The sequence below is a fragment of the Drosophila montana genome, unplaced genomic scaffold (genome assembly GCF_035044405.1).
Source record: "Drosophila montana isolate Dmon_TW-CO22-7 unplaced genomic scaffold, ASM3504440v1 contig_786_1, whole genome shotgun sequence".
Lineage (NCBI taxonomy): Eukaryota > Metazoa > Arthropoda > Insecta > Diptera > Drosophilidae > Drosophila > Drosophila montana.
The window spans coordinates 733,596-746,272 of NW_026999081.1; the positions used below are offsets into that span (position 1 = coordinate 733,596).

Genomic DNA, 12,677 nt, shown 5'->3' on the forward strand with positions numbered 1-12,677 from the left:
ATCAAACTCATCATTTACGAGCTTCACAGTGCTCACATATTTGCAAAAGAAAAATGTCTGCAAGGGTATCAAATCTTCGGCGTGCCGAGGTTATCCTCACTTTCTCGTCAATCTTAAATCATCTCCAAACTATTTTTAAATGAAGTTTTTACTTACTGGAAAACAGAAAGTATTATTGATTAAAGAGTTGTCGTTTAGCCGATTTCATATTTGTTTCCATAGTTTTTTTGATTGCCAACTTTAGTTGTCAGTTTCTTACTCATTTCCATAGCAAAGTAAAAATGCTTATCGAGCACTTTTTTTTCTAGACTGTTAGATAATAGATACCTTCTATGCTTGAACTCGCTTTGTTTGCCCCTCTATTTGCTTCCACTTTATGTTTCTCTCTGTCTCTGCTCTCTACGCTTTTTCTCTGGCTACTTTATTTACTTTTTGCCCTGGGTTTGTTGAGCACATATCTCGAGGGTTTTGACTCATGCAATTGTTATGGTTGGTGTGCACACATAAGAACAAGCACTTAAGTTGTTTCGTCGGGCGTGCACGACTGGCAGATACCTAAAACCCAGCGCCAAGCTGTCATTTGCTGTAGCTGTGCTTCTGCTTTACTTTGTCTAATGTAAGAAGAGTCTACTATTCTCCCCTTAATCTAGTAATAGAAGAGTCTAATATGCTTCCCATTGCCCAGTATAAGAGGAGTCTAGTATGCTTCCCTTTGTCTAGTATAAGTAGAGTATAGTATGCTTTCCTTAGTCTAGTATAAGAAGAGTCTAGTATAAGAGGAGTCTACTATTCTCCCCTTAATCTAGTAAAATAAGAGTCTAGTATGCTTCCCATTGTACAGTATAAGAAGAGTCTAGTATGCTTCCGATTGTCCAGTATAAGAGGAGTCTAGTATGCTTCCCTTTGTCTAGTGTAAGAAGAGTCTACTATTCTCCCCTTAGTCTAGTATAAGAAGAGTCCAGTATAAGAAGAGTCTACTATTCTCCCCTTAATCTTGTAAAAGAAGAGTCTACTATTCTCCCCTTAATCTAGTACAAGAAGAGTCTAGTATGCTTCCCGTACAAGAAATCCATTCTAGTTTAACTTCGGTGCTTGTTGTCCGATCATTTTGAAAGTTTCGGGGCTTAACTAAGGCAAACCTATGTTTGTATATACCAAGTCCCAAGGTTTTACGTTTGAAAATGACTTTTGTGCACATTTTGCGGAGAATGAGGGAAGATTTTTCAGCTGTTTTTACTGTACGGATAGCTAGATATCAAGTTTCTGATAAGTTTTGATTTATATTGAAAGAATCAAAACTAAAATTGATCTTTATCGATATTATTTGTAGGTGAGGACAAATTGTAGGATATATTTTAGCTATATTATGAAGACTCTAGCTTTTATAGTTAACGAGATAGACATGACTAGTTCGACTTAGATCGTTGTTCTGATCAAGAATATGCACATACATATATGTTTATACATATATGCTACATGCATTCGCCCGGAAACCTTATACCCTCTTCCCCCAGGGTTCCGGGGTATAGAAATTAACTTATGCAGAGGCAGTTCGTCACGCACCAGCGATAAAGCTGCCTAGAACAATAGCCCAGCAATAGCTGGCATTTATTATTATTTTAACTTTTTACTTTATAGAAATCGTATGAAATTGAAGAAAACTATTCTCTTTATCCATATAATGTCTAAAGGAAAAACCCCAAGATTAATTATCTTTAGAACAAAGTCTGTCTTTGATTGGATTTGGATTGGAATATATATGTATTTCCCTTATAGAAGTTTTTTATTTTGATCTTTAATATTCTTTACGACTAGAATCTTAGTTAAAAGATATATTTTATACATTTTCTATATATATATATCAACCCTAGCTTTATATCTTCAAGAGAAGCGCTTCAGGCAACATTTTTTGTCGAACGATTCTTAAGAATCCGGAGTTTTTGAATAGAAGTACGTGTTTTTTATAATTAAGGGGTTTGGTTTATTATTATTTAATATTAATCTTTAAAAGAATTTTATCCTTTTTGTTAGTAAGCTTTTAAAACTTATGATACTAAAATCCAATTCTTTTGATACCAAAAACTTTCACATATTCTATTTTTTCTTATACTTTCAACTTTTCGATCTGTAACTGAAATATTTCTTATATTCCCTTTTCTTTTGATATTTAGATTTTATTTTATTTTATTTAAACTTTTCGATCTGCAACTAAATTTTTTCTGAATATTCATTAACTTTTTGTACTTTTGTACTTTAACTTTTTGTTCCGATACTAAAATCTTTCGTATATTCTTGACCTGCTACTAAAATCTTTCTTCTAAAAGAAAATATAATTTATTAAATATATAAACTTGAATAGCCTTAATTAAGCTATGAAAACTTTTATAGCCCTTTCATGAAGCTCTATTTGGGCCCAGCACAAAAATCCTCTATATTAGATCTTCTAATAAAGAGGATTGTATCTATCCGGATATATAGAAAAAGTATTCCACTTGTTAGATAAATCTCACTAAACCAGTTCACTCCAACGAGTATTTACTGTAGATTCTTTCACACTTTAAACGCTGCAGCCCACATATCATTTATCTTGAAAGCCCCCATTAAAAGTGTTTATATTTTCAATATAGGGGCCTGCTCTGAATCAAAATCGGTTAATTGCCCACAAATCTTGCTAAATTGCAAAAACAAAATTCAACTGAAATTACCCAAAAAAAAAACAAAAAAGATAAGATTGGGAAATAATACTAAAAAGTACACCTCAGTTTAAAGAAAAACCGGCGTGGCACATTTTGCGGTAGTTGTTGGCTGCAGAGACGTCGGCAGCGACGTCGACGTCGGCGTCGATGACGTTGACGTTGACGGGTCGAACGACACTAGCGCTATCAAACGCAATTATCGCAGCACGCTACGTAAATGAAGTGCGCTTACGCTAACGCGACACGTAAGCGGCCGGTTTTGGGCCCCTTGCAATGTGCTAGTGTGTATGTGTGTGAGTACGAACTTTAAAGTGTGTGTGGCGGAAGCGGGTGAGGGAATGGGGCATGGTACAATAAACTAAATGAAACGCGGGACGCGAGACGCGAGAGAGAGTAAGAGAACGTGAGCGAGAGAGCGGCGACGAGTGTAAAGCAAGCACCATTAAGTCATGTCAAGAGAAGCACGAGACGAGGCGAGGCGACGCGTCGCAGCAGCTCAGGTGATGCATGCCCAATTGGAGCATGCATGTTGCCAATTGGCAAATGTTATGCCTTTTTCATAGCATTACACAACACTGCAGAGATCACTCTCCGCGGCCAAAGTTGAACTTGAAATTGTGTAGAAAAAAAATGCAAAAAAAAAATCTGCTATCAATATGTTATCTAAGTGTTAATGGCAACATGGCAGCCCAGGCAAAAGCAAATGTGATAAATAAATGTTATCTGTCTGTTGTGTGTGCTTATTCGCCGTGGGCACGGACACGGCAGAGGGGCGAGGTAGCGGATTGGACCGCAAATTGGTTAGCTTTACCAATTAGAGCCTGTGCATTAACATTACATTGCTACGGAAAGCAGTTTTTATTTATCATAATTTATCTGCCTTTAGTCATTATTCTTGACCCAACAACTTTGCCATTGGGTTTGCACTTTACGCGCGCTCTCGCGCTCTTCTTCGCTCAAACGCTCTCCGGCTCTCTGTTGCTGGCTGCGCTCTTGTGCTGTTACTGTTCGCTGTTAAGCGTTGTTGTTCTCGTTTTTGTTGTTGTTGTTGTTGTCGGTGGTGGCCAAAAGCGGCGGTTGTTCTCCTCGTTCTGTTTCGGTGGTTGCTTCGCAAGCGCTTTTTTGAACAATAATAATATTTAAAAAAATAAAATGTGGTTATAAGTCACATTGCGCAAGCAGCGGCAACAACAAATCACTCAAATTCTTTGTGCTGCGGGCCCAGTTATTTACACTTTGGCCTAACATAACCTCCAACAACGAATTGTTAATTGCACACGCACACACACACGCGTACACATGGTTACGTTTTTTCCTTTGTTTTCCTTTTCGTTGCGTCTCTCTAGCTCTTTCGCTCACACGCCAGGCTATTCCACAATTTCCCTTAGTCGCCTTCCCCCCAACACACACTTCCCGCACCCGCTCCCCTTACCCAACATCTCGTGACCACTATGACAAAGTGGAAAAATCAATGAATGTCAGCGCGTAACAGAGCCCAAGAGAGCGAACGCGTGAGAGCCAAAAGCATGTGAACGCGCCAAAGGCAAAGAGAGAGCGCGCGCGCGCGTCCTGCTTCTGTCCAAGCCCGAACCCCCTTCGTCCAACGACAACACGCTTCACGAACCTGAACACACGTCGTCAGTTTGTTAACTTATTCTTATTAGGCTGCTGGCAGCTACCACGTTCTACCACACACACACACACAGGCACGCTTTACGCTCTTGCATTCACATAACACACACACACACACACACACCCGCACACACACGTTCTCTCCCTATCTCTCTTTCTCTGTGTGTGGATGTCAACGTCAGCGTTGCGGCTTTTTCTGCTTCTTGCTAAGTTTTTTTTTTTTTATCGTGTTATTTTGCACCGCTTTGTTATATTTTTCATTCTTATAAGCGCATCAACACCAGAACAAATACCTATTGGCATTGCCCAAACTGCACAAGTCTTAATTGGAGTGCCCAAATGCTTCACAGCAACAACACCGCGAAAAACAAACAAAAACAAACGACAAGAGAAGAGCAGTAAAGAGAAAGGAAGAGAAGATATAACGGAAAACCATAACAAGAACGAGCATGTTAAATGTAATTACAACAAAATGCCGACAAAAATATATCTTATATATTTACATTGTATTGTTGTCACGCCGAAAGCCGCATTGGCTGCGCTTTGTTGTTGTTGTTGTTGTTGTCGTATTTAATTATCTTTTGTAATTTTCTATAAACATTGCTGAACACTTTGCACTTACATTCATATGTATATCAATAATATTTATTTTTTTTTACTTAATTTTTTTTTTTTTAATAGTTGCTACGATTGTTGTTTCGCACACGAACACACAAAAAAAAAACGCAAAAAAAATTATTATTATGATGCATAAATAAATCAACGTTCACGTAACAACAAAAACACAACCATTTTCGTTTACGTCTTGCTGCCTACTGACGTTAACTCTTATGCCGTCAAACTGGCAATGAGAACGCATGGACAACAAACCCAATCAGAATGCTTGTTTATCGGCCATGTTCTCGTTTACGGCAGCGCACAGTGGTATGCATTGCATCCATTGCCATTTGCAGACGAACTGTTGCTAAATCGTTTGACATTTACTTGTGATTTAGTTGAATATTGAATTCTCAATATAATTGTTAATAATTTGCCAGCATTTTAGGCGTTTTTATCAAATTAAAATGCAATACATTTTTTTAAGGACGCAAGCGGAATTGAGAACGTCGTCAATTACAGCTGTTACAGGATAATTACATCTGTTGGCGCTTAAGCGACACTGTTAATATTCACTTAACAGCCATGCACTCTCCGGAGAGTAACGTTTACAACGCGCATCTAAGAGAAGGACTCTGTTATTAACGCTGAGAGTCCTTAAACAGTGCTGCCCAATCCTGGCGCGTGTATAACAGTTTTTAAACGCATATACTAGTCTGGAATGGATAAGGCAATATGTGTATGACAAATGTGCGCTATATACATATATAAGAAATATCGCTTGTCCAATCAAAACTATTTGTTAGCATCGTTCTTTTCAATTTAACTGCCAAATAATTTTATATTGTTTTTCTTTTCTTCAGATGCAAAGTGTAATATTGACTTAGTGGCATAGCGCGAATTTTGAAATTTGAATCACAGTATTTTCCATCACTAGAAACCAGCTGGCGACAAGTGCAACTTTGCCTTGCTTGAATAATATTATTAAATAAACTGATTTAAAATTTAGGTAATTGTTTAATTTAATTCCCGTTGGTAAAAATGGACCACACAGTTGTGTTTTTTGCTATATCTATGTTGTTTTGCACAATCACGCGGATTCCCGTGCTAAAAGTAGTTATATATTCAAAATTAATATTCTAGAAATCAAACTTGTCTAACCGTGCCATTTGAGTAAATTCCTTGACATGAGTTTCTGATAATTGTGAACTTTCGTTAAGAATTCGACATGAACTGACAATAGATTTCGAATATCGATGAATGAACAAAATAAATATCGCATATCAAGCTAACATAAACATTAATTTTCAAAAAATATTACACATAATAAATTAATTAGCTTTTCTTCTATGTAAGCATATTCACTTATGTTTATAATAATTTAAATATGTAATTATGTTAATTATGTACATAAATTCATATATTGATGTTATTTTATTTTATATTATTTTTAATTTTAATTAAAGTATACCAAACAAATAATCCAACAAATAATAATCAAATGTATAATATTGTAGATAATAAACCTTTTTGCTCAACAGTAAGTCTGTTTCTTGTGCTAAACTGCTAAGTAAAAAAAAAACCCGGCTAATGTTTGACTTCACGTACGAAAACTAAACGAAACAAAAACACCGCCCAGTGTAACAGATTTCGATAAGTTGCACTATTAATGTAAAAAATTCATGTTAGCCTTACATTGCGCAATTTACGTTTGTTTACTCAAAGCCGCGTCATAAAGAAAACAGAGTAGGCAGCGCTGCGAATGCCACATATTGGAACTTTTTTAAATTAAATGCACAGTTGTTTAAAAATAAAAAAAAGCAATTGATTCGCCCAACACGAATTGATCTTTATATCTCAATTTGAAAACGTTGCTGTTGCGATTTGTCAACTTTAACATTAAACCGTCTATCGCACGGCCGCCACAGGCTATCGATAAGACTCGCTCACACACACATACACACACACACACACAAACACACACATATATGCTCCATCATATTCATATTGACGACGACATCGTCATTCCGTATAAATTCCTCGAAATTCCTTATTTATTTTTTTTTTGTTGAATTGGCGCGTGCTGTGTTTGTCGACAGCAACATAAGTAGCCAACACAGCGAACCTGCAACAACCAACAGGCCCAACGAACAAACCAAACAATAAACAAGTGAGTAATGCGCAACAAAATAACAAAAAAAAAAAGAGAAGAAAAAACGCAACCAAACGCTCGCTCCTCTTCGCCTTCGTGTTCGTCATGCACTTTGTTTTTGTCAATGCTGCCGCTGCTGCTGCTTTTGCTGCTGCTGCTGCTGCCTGCATTAGTCATACACAAATTTGGAATAGACTTTTGTTTTATTGTTTTGTGAGTGTGCGTGGAAAGGATACGCGTTTTGGTGCTTTTCTTTTGTTGTTGATCGATTAAATCGATAAATTGCGTGCGGCCCACGCCTGTGTCTGGGGAACGTGACGTCACTAGCAACTAATTTAACATTCGCGTCTTTGCAGCAGCTAAAAACAAACACACACACAAACACATACACACAACAGACGGACAGACAGACAGACAGAAAGAGTAGACGAAGAACCACATCCATGGCAGCCGGCACGACACTACAAAAGGCCATCGATCTGGTGACAAAGGCCACCGAGGAGGATCGCAACAAGAACTACGCGGAGGCGCTGCGTCTCTACGAGCACGGCGTCGAGTATTTTTTGCATACAATCAAATGTGAGTAAAGAACACGACCCCCTCCACACACCAAAAACAAGTTAGGTAACTCGTAACGCTTTCAGATGAGGCACAGGGCGAGAAGGCCAAGGACTCGATACGTGCAAAATGTCTACAGTACTTGGATCGCGCCGAGAAGCTGAAGGAGTATCTGAAGAAGGGCAAGAAAAAACCGATTAAGGAGGGCGGCGAGAGCAGCTCCAAGGATGACAAGGACAAAAAGAGCGACAGCGACGACGAGGACGGCGATGATCCAGAGAAAAAGAAGCTGCAAGCCAAACTGGAGGGTGCCATTGTCATTGAGAAGCCGTGCGTACAATGGTCCGATGTGGCTGGCCTCGATGCCGCCAAGGAGGCACTCAAAGAGGCTGTCATCTTGCCGATTAAGTTTCCGCAGCTGTTCACCGGCAAGCGCATACCCTGGAAGGGTATTCTACTATTTGGGCCACCCGGTACGGGCAAATCATATTTGGCCAAAGCGGTCGCCACCGAGGCAAACAGATCCACATTCTTTTCGGTATCTAGCTCCGATCTAATGTCTAAATGGCTGGGCGAATCCGAGAAGCTGGTGAAGAATCTCTTCGAGCTGGCGCGCCAGCACAAGCCATCGATTATATTCATTGATGAGATTGATTCAATGTGCTCGGCCCGTTCGGACAATGAGAACGACAGCGTGCGCCGCATCAAGACCGAGTTCCTGGTGCAAATGCAGGGCGTTGGCAATGATACCGATGGCATTCTCGTACTGGGCGCCACCAATATACCCTGGGTGCTCGATTCGGCCATACGCAGGCGTTTCGAGAAGCGCATCTATATTCCGTTGCCGGAAGCGCATGCCCGCCTCGTCATGTTCAAAATCCATTTGGGCAACACCACCCATGTGCTGACCGAGCAGGATCTCAAGGAACTCGCCGACAAGACCGAAGGGTGAGCTTGTGTACACATAGCCCCAGTTCCAATCGCGAACTAATCCTTCTCCATTCCATCCAATGCAGTTACTCTGGCGCCGATATATCGATTGTGGTGCGTGATGCGCTGATGGAGCCGGTGCGCAAGGTACAAACAGCTACACACTTTAAGCGCGTCTCGGGTCCCTCTCCGGGCGACAAGGAGAAGATTGTCGACGATCTACTGGTGGCCTGCTCGCCGGGCGATCCGGGCGCCGTTGAAATGAATTGGATGGATGTGCCCAGCGATAAGCTCTTCGAGCCGCCAGTCACCATGGTGCGTAATCCCTAGACCCAACTGCCAGAGACGGTTTTAAACGTTTTACTTGTATTTTTATAGCGCGACATGCTCAAGTCCTTGTCACGCACGAAACCGACCGTCAACGAGGAGGATTTGGTAAAGCTGCGCAAATTCACAGAGGACTTCGGCCAGGAGGGCTAAGCCGCGAAAGCTAATTATACCGCCGCCATTAAGTTTACCACCCAGCAGCTTATTCTTGATTGTTGCCTAATACATAAAACGATAAACACGCCCCTGGCTCTATGGATCCACACACACACACTCACACGTACACTCTATATATATATATATAATAATATATTATATATACATATAAAAAATTGTTCTATGCCTTTCTGTTCTGTTTTTCTTTTACCACATATTGTAAACACACACAAACGCTATGTATATGTGAGTTGCAGATCGTTCGCATATATGTATATGGTTAAAATAGTTTATCAAGTTTTGTCGTATGCTAACCCCAACCGCCCCCTTGTGGCTGCTGCTGCTGCTGTTGTAATCACGAAATGAAGAGAAAAAGTAGTCGATGTATTTTTATACACTTAATGTTAAGCCAAAACCCGAAATGAAACCGATTGTAATTTATGTGTGTTGCACAGAGTGCGACTGTGTGTGTGTGTGTGTGCGCGAGTGTTTGTCAACCTGCAAGTGGATGCAACATTCAATGCTGCCTTCACACCTGGACACCTGCCCACATGAGCCCCATCAGACGCAGACACACAGACACAAACAGACAGACAGACAGACGGACGGACGGACGGACAGCCGCAGTTGGCCAATTGGCCAGTTAACCAGCAAACAGGCAAACTATTTTCAAATGTAACCGATAAAAAAACAACAAAAAATTAAACGATATTTCAAATTGATTAGCATCTAGAAATTCAGTGTGGCTCGACTGTGGGATGCCCTGTTAAAACTAAAACATTCGAATCTGTAATTCGCCTTAAACTCATTTTCATAGACTTTTTAACTATTTTCGTTTTGCAAGTCTCGGGCCTTTCATATATATATATTTAGATATATATTTTTTTTCTTTTATGATTATGCTTAGAAATTAAAATTGTTAAATAAATGTATTACGAATCGATAAGGATTTTAATTCAATTCAAAAATTCAGACAATTATTTATTTACAATATTTGCAAAAAACTTTTTCATTGTGTGAACTTTATGGAACCTTTATTTAAACTTAAGATGTACAAAAAGTGCTTTTTAAGATATTTGCAGATTAGTTGTTAATATTTCTGAATTCTGAATATTGCCAGTTATTAGAGTTTCGAAAAATAATGTTAGTTAAGAGTTAAGAGAGCTTCTGTCTATCTTCTAAATGATGTTAGAGCGAGACAGCTGCAATTGAAGTGTTGCAAAGTGACAACAAATTTGGAAATACGTACCGAATCGCTCGAGTAGAGCATGAAAAGATACAATACTGTACCAAAGGTGGAGTTAATATACAAACATATTAATATAAACAACAACATATATTACTATCCATCCATCCATTCAGCTGTCTATGCGAACTGTCTCACTATCTGTTTTAAAACTTGATTCTTTTCGAATATGGACTTCGATTTGATCTCTGGTCAGATATAGTGCTGAGATTAGATGGTTAGGCGCCTGAAACATGGCATATGTATATGTCCGTCTGGAGTTCAGATCATATGACTACGCCCATTAGGGGCGTGACAGCTCGGTAAATATCATATTAATACATCTACGATTAGCTCTTAGTAGGAAAAAGTCTATGCCTATGAAAACTTTTGAGCTAATGTGAATTTGGTTTTTCTTTTTTAATTAAGTCGCGGCGCTCCTTTAGAGTAAATTGCAAACATGTTTTAGCCATGGTGCCAGGGGGCGTGGCAAATGCCTGTTAATCAATTTTGGGGCCAGCCTGTTGTGAGAGATTTTTTTTGGACTGAGCACGAGTCAGACTGGCGTGCAAATTATTTCCAAACATGACGAAACATATCTGCTATGCATATATAAAATATATATCTGTGCATGTATATATATATCTCCATATATATATATATATATATGTATATAGATCAAGCCCAAAAGTATGCTAGCCTTAAAGTTACCATAACTAGTTCAAATCGATTAAAGGAGTAGGGATTGATTTACAGAATTCCAAATTCGAAAATCTCGAAAAGAAACTAATTTATTGGCTTTAGCTTTTAAAGGTGTCTCTAAAAAGTGCAAATGTTCTGATATTTTGCATTTTATGGTTCAGAGCGAGACAGAGACAGATGGTTGCCCTGCTCAAAATGCTGCTCGTATACATAAATCATTTTGGTGCGCAATACCCATTGGACACGCATTAGATAAAAGGGTATATTGGTTCATGTGCTAATATATATATATATACAGAAGGGCAAAAGGAAGTCTGCTGCGAGTCCGTAATGCATAGCTGGAGCTAACATAAAAGTCAATCAAGCTTGTTAAATAATAAAAAATCGATAAATATCGATTTGAAAAGATTTAAAAATTATAAGAGCTGGATGCACCAAAGTTGGAAGGTAGGTGCACCCATAGTATACACAGATGTAGCATTTCCCATCTTTTAGATACCTTAATCTTACACCTGCAAAAACTGAGAAAAAATTCAATATGCAAAGATGGAGCCTTGCGCTTTGGTACGCCACATTTATGCGCTGAAACTTTGATAATGATCGGACTCTAAGCACCGAAGTTAATCTAGCATGCATTTGCCATATGTAGCATGTTTATAGGGTATATGTACATAGGTATAGGCTAAAGGCAAGACGAAGCGCAGTGTTAAACTGCTTCAAACGGCAGCTTGTCGTTGCATACAGGGTATCCGCTAGTCGGGTACTTACATACGACTAGAGCACTTCTACTACTCTTTTTTTTTTGGAGCGTGTCAACATTTGCGAGCCGGCAGCAAAGTGGGTCAAATTAGAACTTTCTGTGCGCAACGGAGCGGCGCGTGCTTCGATCTTTGTTCGAGCCAATTGAAGTCGTTGTTTTTAGGCCAGTTCGACATTTGGGCCCTAAATGCAGCCAATGCACAGCCGAAGCGGACGTCGGCTGTGGCAATACGCTTTAATTTTTTTTATATTTACATTCAACTTTTTTATATGTACATATGTATTTATTATTTCTCCTCTTGGCTTTTTGCAATCGTACGTGCTGCGAATGGCGACAACGTCTGCGGACAGTCTGGCAGCGCTGCGACTTACTGCGACAGGCACGACTGCTTGCCGAGGCTTGCTGCCGCTTTGGCCGCCAGTGTTGCCAGCTGTCGCTCTTCAAAAAACTAGCTAAATCGCATGTCACAAATAAAGCTAAAACTAGCCGAATTAGATTGGCTGGCTAGCTACAAGTGCGGAATAAGGAGAGAAAGAGCTGCCTTTTCTTTTGCGCAGTTTTGTTTAAAGCTTTTGGAAAGTGAAACTTGTTGGCTTGAACAAGAATAAAAAAAGCTACAATAAGTCACATTCTAGTGTGTACCAAACAGTTTTCGAAACAGCTAAAAATATACAAAACTAATTAAAAACAGCTAAATTAGGGAATCCATAAATGCAAACACCAACCCAAAAAATAAATAAACATTTAATACAACAACAAGAATACGCTAGCGCAACTAAGTCTATTTTGTTTCAAATACTTTTCAAAATAGCTAAAAACAATACAAAAAATAGCTAAATAGGCATCCAAAGTTGCCAAAAAACAAACATTTAATTGCTAAAACAAGGCAGAAAGGAAAAAAAAACTTCAATATGAGCTACAATACACACTGCTAAAAAAAGT

General features: G+C 39.0%; 1 protein-coding gene across 1 annotated transcript; it reads left to right on the plus strand.

Annotated features, from left to right (window-relative positions):
* Nucleotides 1–7,456: 7,456 nt before the first annotated feature.
* Vps4 (vacuolar protein sorting 4) lies at nt 7,457–9,799 on the plus strand. Its single transcript, XM_064698920.1, has 4 exons — nt 7,457–7,656; nt 7,722–8,583; nt 8,652–8,880; nt 8,944–9,799. The coding sequence occupies exons 1-4, from the start codon at nt 7,521–7,523 to the stop codon at nt 9,043–9,045; spliced, it is 1,329 nt and encodes a 442-aa protein (XP_064554990.1). The 5' UTR covers nt 7,457–7,520; the 3' UTR covers nt 9,046–9,799.
* The last annotated feature ends 2,878 nt before the right edge of the window (nt 9,800–12,677 follow it).

What these genes read in the sequence shown, in the direction of transcription:
- Vps4 (XM_064698920.1), top strand. Translation starts at nt 7,521, where the DNA reads ATGGCAGCCGGCACGACACTACAAAAGGCCATCGATCTGGTGACAAAG. An exon ending in TTTTTTGCATACAATCAAAT is followed by an intron (nt 7,657 to 7,721) that starts GTGAGTAAAGAA and finishes TAACGCTTTCAG; the next exon opens with ATGAGGCACAGGGCGAGAAG. An exon ending in TCGAGCCGCCAGTCACCATG is followed by an intron (nt 8,881 to 8,943) that starts GTGCGTAATCCC and finishes GTATTTTTATAG; the next exon opens with CGCGACATGCTCAAGTCCTT.